The 13996-nt window shown below is 46.9% G+C and overlaps 1 protein-coding gene across 1 annotated transcript in view; it reads right to left on the bottom strand.

The window, feature by feature from the left end:
- LOC121171168 (run domain Beclin-1-interacting and cysteine-rich domain-containing protein) overlaps nucleotides 1-13996 on the bottom strand; it is a 63034-nt gene that overhangs the window by 26659 nt on the left and 22379 nt on the right. The window contains exons 3-5 of the mRNA XM_041002700.1: nucleotides 2350-2433; nucleotides 841-1000; nucleotides 99-205 (exon numbers count right to left, since the gene is read on the bottom strand). Of these exons, the coding sequence (XP_040858634.1) occupies nucleotides 99-205; nucleotides 841-1000; nucleotides 2350-2433 (351 nt within the window). The remainder of the gene's footprint in view (nucleotides 1-98; nucleotides 206-840; nucleotides 1001-2349; nucleotides 2434-13996) is intronic.

The raw sequence follows: 13996 nt of genomic DNA, 5'->3' as shown, positions 1-13996 counted from the left end.
CTAACTGCAAAGTGAAGAGGCAACTTTGTCCAGAGGATTCTGTCAAGGTGAGGTCCAGGAGCCCAGCACAGACATGGGTAATCCCTTGTCCCCTTTACCATAGATGCATCGATCTGAGCCAGCAGGCGGGGGTTGTTCTGTTCCACTGCTTCCAGGCACTGGAGCATGGCTGTGACATGGGCATCACTTAATAGGAAAGCAGTATCTGGGGAGACAAAAGCTACCATGGTGATGGAGCACAACACAGAGGGCTGCAGTGTCCCTGGACGGCCCTGGAAGCAGCTTAGGGAAAGAGTGGGAAAAGGCAAAGAACTGAGAATAATGGTGTCACTGTAGGGCAAACGGGGAATCAAAGACTTATAGGAGAGGATAAGAAAGATATAGTTTACCACCAGCAGACTCTGGGGAATCAAAGACTTACAGGAGAGACTAACTAAGAATGTATAGTTTACCAAAGAGGTCAAGAAAAGAGGTTTCAAAGTTGGAGAGACCAGATTTGAATCCTGCTCTGAACTATTATGGCCAAATTTGTTTCTCTGATCAGAAAACAGGGGTGCTGATACCCAACTTTCAGGGATGTTACGAAGAGTACAGGATAATAGACACTGGCACATAGGAAACTATGGTAGTTATTCCTGCTGGTTTGTGGATATGGGAGTAAAGGAACATCTTAGCATTAAGTTTGATCATGTTTTACATGAGAAATGAGAGGGACGACTGGCTAAGCTTTGAGTAAAATCTTTAGGGCAACAGTGAAAACCAGAGGCCTTAGTCGTTAGAGGAAGTTTACAAAATGAGAAGGAGAAGGATATGCGACAATCCCAAGTGGCCCTCACCTACCTGTGTAGAACTTTTTGATATACTGTCTGTCCCCAAGCAGAGGTCGGAGCTGGGCTGAGAGACAATGAAACTGCAAACTGTGCTGTAGCCACAACTCTGCAATGGCACGCTCGCTCACACCATTGGCACTGCTCTGGCCATTCTCGTACAAGTTGATGAACTGGAAAACAGAGATGTGAATCAAAACATTTCCCTTGGGAAACACAGCAAGATCACAATGACCTGAGAACTAAACCGAGACAGGCAAGGGCTGGCAACCAGAGGTATTTTCCTCTAGCTAGCATCTAATGGATACTGAAAGAATGAAGGACAGGACTAACTACCTTTAGTGCTGGATTGCACCACTGGTTAGAGACTAAGCAGTTAAGACCTGATGCACAGATCCAGGAGAGAACAAAACTGCTATGCCTGGCTCTTTATGGTCTAAGGCCAAGAGATCTCCAAATCAGGGAGAAGGACAAGTGTGACCTCTCAGTTACTCCACAGAAGCCTCTACTTCAGTAAGTCTCCAAAAAAGAAGGCAACAAAACTTGGGGGAAAGGATGTAAGAAAAATGCCACCAACTATTCTCTGAAGTGAAGCAACAGAGTTCTGCCTTCCAGCTGTAGCCACAGTATTCTCTAAGTAAGGACCTCTTCCTAGTGGGCTATTACTAAAAGTCTCACATTCCAAAAGGAATTTGTGGACAGCTATTTTAGGCAGCATCTAAGAGGACAGGACTACAGCAACAAATTAGAGGGAGGCTTAGTGTGGGACAAAAAAGGCAGGTGTCAAGAGGGACAAAGAATATGAGTGGGCCAATACAATACCCTGTGATTTGGTTCGCTCATCATTTAGAAACAAGTTGGTTCTCCTTACATAACCTCAACAATGAACCTGATAGTTGGAGTAAACATGAAAAAGACTGGCCATCTATCAGCAAGTGTTGAATATGGGGGATTTATTTTGCTGATTTTATATGTCTGAAATTTTCCACAATAAAGAGTTAAATACATACATACAACTAAAGGTGACTATTCTGGAACTAGCAATATAATCTTGCCCAAATCACCTAACTTTCTTGAGTACAGTTTCTTTGAAATTTGAAGATACTATGAACTGAAGGAAACAGAAGAGAGTGTTATAACAGTAGACAAAGCAGTTAGGAACATCAGCCTCCAGAAATGTCACTTTCCTTTCTAAAAATTATTCTGTCTTCGTCAATGGTTATCAACACATCAGTCTCACTTCTCTGCAAATTTAGGGAGTCCCCTGCCATTTGTTCCAGGAATCTGAAAAATTTTATCCTTGTACCAGAGGAAAGTGGCCTGGATTAATGGGTTTATAAGGTTTGGGGGCTTGCTTTTCATAAGCAAATGACTTTTCCCCTCCAAGTCAGTGCTACAGGGATACTTGTCCTTAATGAACACATTCCTATCCTTCCAGCCCAGGAACCTCTCCAGACAGAACATCAGACAACGAAGGCTTGTAGCTACATCACTAGCATACCAGATCTTCCACAGCTCTTACCTGCTCTACGTGGAGGGCTGAGTGCGGACTGAGCCACCGGATATCTTTCACAAACTGCCAGTAATCAGTCTGGTGGCAACACACCTGGGGAGGAAACACACAAAGGGAGCAAATCACTACCATTCTGGATCAACTCTACTAGTGCAGACATTCAAAGAAAAAAAAAAGACAGAGAGAGAGAATAACTTCCTTTTCCTTAACAAGGGTTCTCAGCAGTAACCAAAGGAGCATAGACACATGTTTACCCGATAGGGAACATTCAAAAATAAAAAAAGATTTACTTATTTTTTTCCATTTTTTTCTTTATTTTTGACAATCTTTACATAGTTAATTAGGGCACAAACGTTCAAGGGCTACAGGAAAGTGGGTAAGACTATTATTTCCACATTGCTTTTTTCCTGTATCTGGTGTAAAGGGGGAGATAAAGGGAGAAGCCCCACCCAGTCTCCCACCCATCCCAGGTCCCTGATGTGGGGCATGCTCCGAGGGTCTTGTGCAAGCGGTTTTGATAGTTCAACAGGTATGAATTGCTGCCAATCTCGCCATTCCAAGCACAATGAGGTCGCTGCAGAATCTACTGATTGACATAGTTCACCCTAGAGTCTCCGTTTGCCCAGTTTTTCACTGCCAACCCATGGCTGGGGTAGTTGATTTGTTCTGTCCTCTGTTCTCTGTTCTCCGCAATGGCCAGTGTTGCGCCGATCCAAAGCCAGGAGCCAGGTACTTCTTTCCTCTTCTGGGTATCCTACACGGGTGCAGGGTCCCAGTGCTTTGGGCCATCCTCGATTACTTTCCCAGGCCACAAGCAGGGAGTTGGATGGGAAGCAGGGCTGCCAGGATTAGAACCGGCACCCATATGGGATCCCAGCACATTCAAGGCAAGGACCTTAACCACTACACTATCGTGCCGGACCCCCAATCTGGTTCTTACTTTTGGATGTTTCAGCCCAGCCAAGGTTCGTTCACACCCAAACACAGCTCACACATGGCTCGGTAGGGGCAGAGACTTAGCCTAACCCATCCCACATCCATCCAGGTCCTCCAGAGCACCTGAGGTGCTGGAGTCTAGTCTGCTTGGTGCATCCAGTCCTAGTCCACACTTGTGCCAAGAGAGACTAGAGCCATATCCAGATCAGAACACAGCCTCCACTCCAACCCCTGCACTCCTTGGTGGAAACCCCAACCCTGCTAGGTTGTCCCCTTAGCTTCCCAACCAGGCCTGTTCACAGCTATAGATTGCACGCATGCCAGTGGTTGCTCTGACTCAGATTGGCATAGCCCCTCACCTGTCTTGTCCTTTGCCTTAGGTGCTGTGGCCTAGGGTCCCTGACTTATGCAGACCAGTAGGTATAAGAGCCTAGCTCGGAGGGCCGAGTGTGTGCTGGGCAGAATCAGGCTGGACTGCAATACCCATTATTTCCATTGGAGGACAGGGCTGGAAACAGAACCAACCCAGCAATTGTAACCACCAGTTGATTGGGGCGATAGACTGGACCAGGCCCTGTATTTGAAAATACACACAAGAATTGGTCTGGGAATACCTCAGACAAAGATTCTTTGGGGATCTCCCCAATTGAACTGCTGGACATAGAACCCACTGTCTGCTATGGAGTGCAAGTGCCAGAGCCGAGCCTCCTCAGAGGATCAGATGGAGCAGTGGAGAGTAAAATCAGGTGCACATGGAGGATATGGCAGTCCATTGAAACCTGCAGAGGATACCTGGCACCACAACAGAGAACAGAGGACAGAATAAATCAACTACCTCAGCCATGGGTTGGCAGTGAAAAACTGGGCAAACGGAGACTCTAGGGTGAACTATGTCAATCAGTAGATTCTGCAGCGACCTCATTGTGCTTGGAATGGCGAGGTTGGCAGCAATTCATACCTGTTGAACTATCAAAACCGCTTGCACAAGACCCTCGGAGCATGCCCCACATCAGGGACCTGGGATGGGTGGGAGACTGGGTGGGGCTTCTCCCTTTATCTCCCCCTTTACACCAGATACAGGAAAAAAAGCAATGTGGAAATAATAGTCTTACCCACTTTCCTGTAGCCCTTGAACGTTTGTGCCCTAATTAACTATGTAAAGATTGTCAAAAACAAAACAAAAACAAACAACAAAAAAAACAGCCTAGCTTGGCATGACCTGTGTTCCATCCTGATTTCTATTTTTGCTTGTAAGCTAAGGTTTGCTCAGCCTTGCGCAGTCCATCCCATTCCATTACCAACCCACACATTAGCCAGCCAGTGGAGCTACTCTGCCCAGCTATTCTGACCCCCAGGTCTGGACCATGTCTTCACCAGTGGGAGCTATGAACCATTACGGGAGTTTCCCAAGTTCCTCCACTTGACCCACTTTCAGACCAAGTTCTCATACATGCCAGTGGGTGTTACGGTAGTGTCCAGCATAGTCTGGCCTTCCATTTGGCCTTGTATGAGCTGGTGCATGCTACAGTCAGGCCCACCCCACACCCTATTTAGGATGCGCATTTGGGTGCTGTTACCTTGACCAGTCCAGACTGCTGTCGATTCCTTTACCCATGAGTGATGGCAGGCTCCTTCGTCACACCTAACTTAGTCCATTACCACCCCAACTTTTGAGCTAATCATTGGGACTAGTATTTCCACAGGGTTTGGCCCATACATCTACCACAGAATAAATCCCAGCAAATGGTTCTCTCGTATGCTAGTTAATATCATGGTCCTGCCTAACGTGACCCGTCTCCTGATCCATCATTGTGTCAGGTACTAGGATATGGTCCTGCTACACAAGGCCCCAGCCTTACTTTTACATGGACTGGTGTATGGCGGTCAGCATTGTTCAATGATAACAAGTTCTATACAGGACTCAAAGGAGGCTGGTATATTAGTTTGATCCATAAAGATCATCTGGTCCCTCTCCTTCAAACTACCAGGTCTCAGTATCCTTGCTCATCTTCAAAGGAAAAGTTACTCTGTCACTGGAACTTCTCAGCATTGATTCGCAATCCAGAAGCACAGTGGGATCAACATGGAGGTACCTAAGCAGCAATTCATAGCCTCAAAATCCCAGAGCTCGCTGCAAGGAAGCAACAGGCAGAGCCTGGACCAAATGGCGCACTGGCCGCCCAGAAACAGCTCACTGCATGTTCATGGTGGCTGGAATCTGAGCTCTGAGCATGGAGACTAATTTGGCCTGGAATTTGCCAGCAGCCAACAGGCTGCTGGAAGTTTTACCACCCAGACCCCATGGTCGCCCCTTCCCAATCCTACCCACTGCATGATGTTGGCAGCGGGTGGAGCCTGCCCTATTCTCCAGATTTCCCCTCTCAGTCTACTCACCAGGAAGGCAGCAGCCTCTGCAGCTTGGGCAGGCCTGGGGACAACTCACTGCTTGTTCCCAGTGGCTGGAATCAGGGCTCCGAGCATGGAGACTAACCTGTCCTGGAATTTGCCAGCAGCCAATAGGCTGCTGGAAGTTTTACCACCCAGACCCCAGGGTCACCCCCTCCCAATCCCATCCAATGTGTGATGTTGACGGTGGGTGGGGCCCAAGTCCATCCTGTTCACTGGATTTCCCCTCTCAGTCTACTCACCAGGAAGGCAGCAGCCTCTGCAGCTTGGGCAGGCCTGGGGACAGACAGCTCACCGTATGTTCACAGTGGCTGGAATCAGGGCTCTGAGCATGGAGACGAACCTGTCCTAGAATTTGCCAGCAGCCAACAGACTGCTGGAAGTTTTACCACCCAGACCCCAAGGTCGCCCCCTCCCAATCCCATCCACTGCGGAATGTTGGCAGCAGGTGGGGCCCGGGCCCGCCCTATTCTTCAGATTTCCCCCCACAGTCTACTCACCAGGAAGGGAGCAGCCTCTGTAGCTTGGGCAGGCCTGGGGACAGACAGCTCACCGTATGTTCACAGTGGCTGGAATCAGGGCTCTGAGCATGGAGACAAAGCTGGCCTGAAACCTGCCAGCAGCCAATAGGCTGCTCAGAACTATTTATTTTTATTTGAAAGGCAGTTACATGGAGGAGAAAGAGAGAATCTTCCATTTGCTGGTTCACTCCCCGGATGGTTACAAAGGCCAGAGCTGAGCCCATCTGAAGTGAGGCACTTCTTCTGGGTCTCTTGTGGGTACATAGGCCCCAAGGACTTCAGCCATCATCCTCTGCTTTTTCAGGCCATAAACAAGGAGCTGGATCAGAGCTGGATCTAAAACTTAAACCAGCACCCATATGAGATGCTGGCACCACAGGCTGAAAATTAACTTGCTATTCTACTGCATAGCAAGAATATTCTTTGGCCCTGAAAATATCCATTTATTTTATTTTATTTTTTATTTTTGATGTTTCCATAGTTGATTAGGGGGATTATCGCTGAGGATTAGGGGAAGTGGGTGAGACTACTTCTAATTTTTCTTTTCTTCTTTCCATATCTGGGAGAAGGGGGGGGGAGATAATGGGAGAAACTACACCCTAACTCCCAACCATATTAGAAGCTGGGGATGGGGAACAGCCACCCAATGTCATCCCAGGGTCCCTGGGGTAGAGCATGCTCCAAGGGTTTTGCTCAAATGGTTCGGTAGTTCTGAAATGCTGTCAATCTTGCCATCTGTGGATGAGGAAACCCTTCCAAGGTCCATTGGCTCACAGTCTACCTGAGAGTGTTTATTCACCCAGATATTTGCTGTCAGAGTTTGGCTGGGATAGTTGACCAATTTGTTCCGTCTCCTTACTCTGCTATTGTGCCAAATATCCTCTGCAGGTCCCAATGGACTGGCAAATCCTCTATGTGCATCTAAATATGCAGCCCACTGATCTGTCTAAGCCACTGAGGAAGCCCAGTTCTGACACATGCACTCCATGATCGACCACACAGATCCTGTGATTCTCCCCATGGTTGAAGTTCTGAGTCCAACAGTTCAGCTGGAGGAATTTCCAAAAAAATTTTGTCTGAAGTGACTCCAGGCCTGATCCTTGTGTGTGCTTGTCAGTAAAAGGTCCAGCTCAGTCCGTCACCCACATCAGCCTACATACCCACTGGCAGTTGCACTTGCTGGGTTGGTTCTGTCTCCAGTCCCATCTCTTACATAAACCAATGGATGATGTGGCATAGCTCAACCTGCCCACAACACTTTTGACCCTCTTGTATACCAGAGGGAACTACAGCTTAGTCAGAGTGATTCCCAATAACCCCCACTAGGCCTGCCCTCCAGCCTTGGTTTCTATGCTTGCCAGTATGTGCAGCAGACTGATTTAGTCTGTCCACAACACATTCTGCTCTCACAGACATCAATGGACGCTGAAGTCTAGCTCAAACCAACCAACCCCACTACCCAGCTCACACTCATGCCAACAGGTGCCACTACCTGTCTAACCAGGCCTGCCCCTAGCCCTGGTTCTCAGGCTCACCAGTGGGAGTTGTAGCTCACCAGTGGGAGCTGTAACCCATTACAGAGGTGCCCATAGTTTCCCTACTGGGCCCACTCCAGCTCCAGATCTTGCATTTTCCAGGTGGTTCTATGGACCAGTCCAATCACTTGCTGGCCGATGCTGTGAAAAGACCCACCAGCCTGCACTTAACCCTGGCACATGCATGCACCAATGGATGTAGTCGATTAACCATGCCTTGCTCTTCCTCTAACCCAGTTCACACGCAGGCCAACAGGTGTTATAGTCCTGCCCTGTCTGGTCTGCCCCATCCCAGTTCTCACACTCACCACTGGGAACAATGGCCCAACAGGGGAAGCCGAAGCAACTTTGTTGGACTCACATGCCCCTTTGCTCCCACCAGGTCTCACATGTGCTGCTGGTTGCAGCGGCACAGTCTGGTATGACCCATTTCGCCACAACATTTGCCAGCAGTGCTGTAGCCTGGTGCTAAAGCCTGGCCCAGACTGATCTTTCCCCAATTCCAGCTCATGCTGGTGGGTGCTGCAGCCTAGCCCAGCCCAGCCAGCCCCCAGTCCTAGCCCTAATGTGAACTGGCTGGTGTTGCAGTCTGACCCAACCTGTCCTGCACCCCATCCTAGTTCTCAGATCTGCCAGTGGGTGCTATGAACAGGCCCAGCCTGGCCTGCTCCCAGACCTCACTCACATGTATGCTGATGTGTATGGTAACCTGGCCTGGCCTGGGTTGCTCCAAGTCTTGGTTCTTGTGCTCACCTGTAGACTGCATCCTAACAGAGGAGTTCCCCCAGCTCCTCTATCAGATCTCCTCCCAACTGCAGCCTTGTGTAAATTGGTTGGTTCTTAGGCCACTGAATTAGAACAGTGGCCCCAGAGAATTAAGATGGTGGAATAAGGTAAGAACACATTTAAATGGACGGAAAAACATTTAATCAGGATGAAGCAGAGAGAACATAGCAGAGGCGTACCTGGAGACTGACAGACACTGGAAAGCAGTGGGCACAGCGGTGTGGTTTTACAGTGACTGATACTCCAGCGGCATTCAGCTAATGGTGATCTGAACTCCACCAGCAGCCAGAACTCCACCAGCAACCAGGTGGGAAGGGACTTTCACTGGGAGCTTGGGAGGTGAACCCAGACAAAGAACTGTCCATCCTGCTGGTCCATTTGGTTTGACCAGGAGCAGAGACAGAGCAGCAGATTCCAGCCGGGCAGTGTGTGAGCAGGGTGGATTTCATAGCCCAGTCAGCCCCCTAGAGCTGAATTGGGCACCATTTTGTGTAAGGAGGAAAGGGCAAGGGAAAGGACTGAGCATGCGCTGAGCTGGGAGTGAGATCATTTCTGACTCACTGAACTGCAGCAACATGGCATTCTACAGGTTCCACCCAGGGCAGGTCTAGATAGTCCTTAGATCCGACAGCCAGAAGATCAAAAACTGTAGTGGTGGTATGTCAGGTGCCATTTTGCGCACTGTGGCAATAGCTTTGGGACTGCAAGGAACAACAGTGAACTGTGCATGTGCTGAGCTCGCGAGAACTCACTGAGTCCTATGGATTGCACTGGTCCCGCAGGAAAATAATACCGACTGTTGCATTGTACTGGTCAAAATAGGTCCGTGTGGCACCCAGATTTAATGTCCAGCAAGATCAACGCCACCAACAACCTAACTATGTAGGACACCTGGTGTCTCTCTAATCCTGGGACCTGCTCCAACCAGAAGTGGGAGAAAGGTTGCATATACAATGGTGCAGCCTCAGCATGGTATCACAGGAGGTGGAGAGTGGTGAGCCAAGAGCTGGGGCTGTGGAGACCATGGTAGAAATCTGACTCAAGAACTCAGATCTGGAACTCGCTGGAGGTTGTGGCACAAGTGGCTACAAGCAAAAAGTTGTGTACCAACTGCAATAAGTAAAATCACATTGTAGACCTGTGGGTGACACAGCTTAGAAACCTACCCCAAGGAGAAGACTCTGCTAACCAGAAGTACAATGATCAAGAGTAAAAGAAGAGACAAAGGCACAATGAATATTACTGAAAACTCCCCTGCAAAGGAGCAAAACCCTATGCCAACCTCAGAGTTAACTGAGGAAGACATCGAGAAAATGGGGGACACGGAATTCATAAGGCTCATTTTAAAGATTCTGATCAAAAATGAGAAGCACATGCAAGAGTTCAAAGAATTTAAGGAAGCAATAAAGCAAATCAAGGCTGATATATCAGAAATTAAGAACACAGTAAAGCAAATTACAAGTACAGTGGAGAGTCTCCAAAATAGAATGAAGCAAGCAGAAGAGAGAATCTCAAAATTGGAAGATATTTCCTGAAATCAGAGGGAAGCAAACAAAAAGCTGGAAGCAGAGCTGGATCAGGCCACAAAAAGTATTCACAAATTGAAAGACGCTATTAAAAGGCCAAATATAAGAGTTATGGGAGTCCCGGAAGGTGCAGAAAGAGAAGCTGAGTTTGCAAATGCATTTAATGAAATAATAAAGGAAAATTTCCCTAATCTAGAGAAAGAATTGGGAAACAAGATCCAGGAGGAGTACAGAACTCCCAACTGGCTTGATCAAAAGCGATCTTCCCCAAGACACATGATCATCAAGCCCTCTTCAATTGAACATAAGGAAAGGATCCTTTAAATGTGCATGTGAAAAAAATCAATTGAAATACAAAGGAATGTCAATTAAAGTCACCGGGATCTCTCACAGGAAACTCTACAGGCAAGAAGAGAATGGAGTGACATATTCCAGATTCTAAAAGAAAAAATTGTTGGTCTAGGATAACATATCCAGCAAAGCTTTCTTTTGTCTTTGAAAATGAAAGAAAATTCTTCCAGAGTAAAGAAAAATTAAAAGAATTTGCCTCTTCCAAACCTGCCCTACAAATGATACTTCAAGATGTTCTCTTGACAGAAAAGAGGAATAGCACCTACCAAAACCAAAGGCAAATGGGAAGAACATCCCAGTAAAATGACAACAGAAGACTAAACCAATGAACAACCCATTGCTAAAATGACAGGACCAAAGTTAACTGAGGAATACATCAAGAATATGGAGGACACAGAATTCAGAAAACTCATTTTAAAGCTTCTGATCAAAAATTAGAAGTTGATGCAAGAGTTCAAAGAATTTAAGGAAGCAATGTATCAAATCAAGAGAGAAGCAAACAAAAAGCTGGAAGCAGAGCTGGATCAGGCCAAAAAAAAGTATTCAAGAATTGAAAGACACTATTAAGAGGCCTAATATAAGAGTTATGGGAGTCCCAGAAGGTGCAGAAAGAGAAACTGGTTGTACAAATACATTTAATGAAATAATGAAGGAAAATTTCCCTAATCTAGAGAAAGAACTGGGAAACAAGACGCAGGAGGGACAGAGAACTCCCAACAGGCTTGATCAAAAGTGATCTTCACCAAGGCACATCGTCATCAAGCTCTCTTCAATTGAACATAAGGAAAAGATCCTTAAACATGCACGTGAAAAAAATCAATTGACATATAAAGGAATGCCAATTAAACTCACAGGAGACCTCTCACAGGAAACTCTACAGACAAGAAGAGAAGAGTGACATATTCCAGATTCTAAAAGAAAAAAATTGTCAGCCTAGGAGAACATATCCAGCAAAGCTTGCTTTTGTCTTTGAAAATGAAAGAAAATTCTTCCACAGTAAAGAAAAGTTAAAAGAATTTGCCTCTTCCAAACCTGCCCTACAAATGATACTTCAAGATGTTCTCTTGACAGAGAAGAGGAATAGCACCTACCAAAACCAAAGGCAAATGGGAAGAACATCCCAGGAAAATGACAACAGAAGACTAAACCAATGAATAGCCCATTCCTATAATGACAAGACCAAAGTACCACCCATAAGTATTCAACTCTGAATGTAAATGGCTTAAGCTCAATCAAAGGTCATAGATTAGTAGACTGGATTAAAAAACAAAACCCATCTGTTTGTTGTCTGTAGCAGACACACTTCAACAAAGATCAGCGGAAACTATATCACATGGGTTTTGTTGTTTTCTGTTGGTTTCATCTCTTCAAAAACACTTTCTTCTGATTAAATCATTCAATGACGCGTAGATCATGCAGTGGCATCATTTTCTTCAAGAAGGTTCTTGATTTTCATTTCTTCAGCTACACATTAGTCATTTAATAGCATGTTATTTATCTTCTTGGTGTTGTTAATTTCTCTTTTCTCCCTGATGTTGAGTTTGTTTTGTGGCTCTTCATTTAAGGGGATGTATAGTAGCTGTGTAATGGAGACTGTCATATCTAATAACATGTCATTTAACTTCATGGCATTGTAAATTTCTATTTTTCTTTCTATGGTTGATTTTGTATCATGACTTTTCATTTAAGGGGATGTACAGTAGCTGTGAAATAGAGACTAACATCCAGATGTGAGAATGCAGTGTAGTACGCATTTCTGCTTCCAGGCAAAGATGGACTTACAATGAAACTGTTTACTATATCTTGACAACAGTTTTCTGGACTCTGCCATTATCCCGTGCCCGCAATGATGGACATATGACTAAGTATGAAGAACTATATGTTAGTAATAATATAGAGGAACTAGGTGCGGAGGAGATAAGGGAATATGGAACTGTATCATAAAATGATAATAATAATAAAAAGTTAAAAAAAAAAAAAAGAAACAGTGGCCTTGCACAACCAGCCCACACCCATTCTGGTTCTAACTGTTGGGTCCTACAACCTAGCCAAGCCTGGTCCATACCCAGACACAGCTCTTGCATGTTTCATTGGGAGCAGAAACCTGGCCAAGACTGTCCTACCCGACCCTGGCTTTTGTGAGTACCAGTGGGTGCTGAAGTTAAGCTCAGTCTGGCACCGCCAGACCCAGGCCACACACATGCAAGGACACTGCAGTCATGTCCAACCCAGATCGCTGCCTCCATTCAATCTCTGGTGCTCACCAGTGGGAGCCACAATCCAGCTGGGGCATTCCCTTAGTTCCCCAACCAGGGCTGTTTTCAGCCACCAATCTTGTGCATGCAGTGGTTACTCTGACCCAGCTCGGCATAGTCTATCCCCCATCTTGGCCTTTGCCATTGGATGCTGCAGCCTGGTTTGTCCTGGTCTGCTGCAAGTCCCAACTCTCACTGGTGGGTGCTGTAGCCTAGCCCTGTCCAGTCTGCTCCCATTCCTGGCTCATGCAAACAGGTGTGATAGCCTAGCCTGGCATGACCTGCACTTCAGCCTGGCTCCTTCACATGCCAGTGGGCTAAGGTTTGTCTCAACCCTGCTCAATACAGTTCCAACCCCCAGAACCAACCCACACATTTGCTCACAAGTGGAGCTACCTTGTCTAGCTGACCAACACCCAAACCTGAAACACACGCTCACCAGCAGGATCTACATTCCACCAGTGGAGTTTCCCATGTTCCCCTACCATGCCCACTCTTAGACCCAGATCTCATATGCACAGGTCGGTGCTAAGTCCTTGCCTGGCACAATCTGTCTCCTCTATCCCAGCCTTTGTGAGAACTGGTGGACACTGTGGTCTGACCCATCCTATACTTCTTAGGTGTGCCTGTAGGTGCTGCAGCCTGGACCAGCCCAGTCTGTTCCCAACCCAGTACCAATGAGTGTCTTGGGGTTCCATGATCATGCCTAGCTCAGCCCATCACTACCCACCAGCTCTTAAGCAAACCAGCAGAAACTGCAGTTCCACAAGGTTGGGCCCACATATCCCCCACAAAACCTGCCCCCAGACCTGCTTTTCTCATGTGCATGTCCCAGCCTAACATTACCTGCCCCTATTCCGACTCTGACTAGCTGGTACTGTGATGTAGCCCTGCCACATAAGCCCCCATCCCTAGCTTTAGTGTGCACTGATGAGTGGTGGTCAGCAGTGATCCATGTAACTAGCCCAGCTCAGGTCTTCCATAAGGGCTGTTACATTGGTCTGACCCATAAAGGTCCTCCAGCTTCCTGCGCCTCCAAACCACTCAGTTTTAGCCCCCTTGCTTACCTGTAAGTCTAGTGGCCTTGTCAATGGAAGTTCCTCAGAAGTCATTCCTCACCTGCAACATACTCTCTCAGTGATCCTCCCTCCCATACACCCCCTTTCCCTGATAAATCCATAATCCCTGTGCCTGGGAACTCATGTGTCCCTCAGCCCCAGCCTTCTGAAGCCCAGTATTCTGGTGGGGTGGTATGCTGGCCTGGAGCTCTGCCCACTCACTAGGGTCCTAAGTTCCTGGCACATGTGCTGGGCTGGAACCTTACCCCTCCACACACCCAA

The sequence above is a fragment of the Ochotona curzoniae genome, unplaced genomic scaffold (assembly GCF_017591425.1).
Source record: "Ochotona curzoniae isolate NIBS_2020 unplaced genomic scaffold, NIBS_Ocur_1.0 scaffold_2587, whole genome shotgun sequence".
In the NCBI taxonomy this organism is placed as follows: Eukaryota; Metazoa; Chordata; class Mammalia; order Lagomorpha; family Ochotonidae; genus Ochotona; species Ochotona curzoniae.
This window is presented reverse-complemented; position numbering and strand designations above follow the sequence as displayed.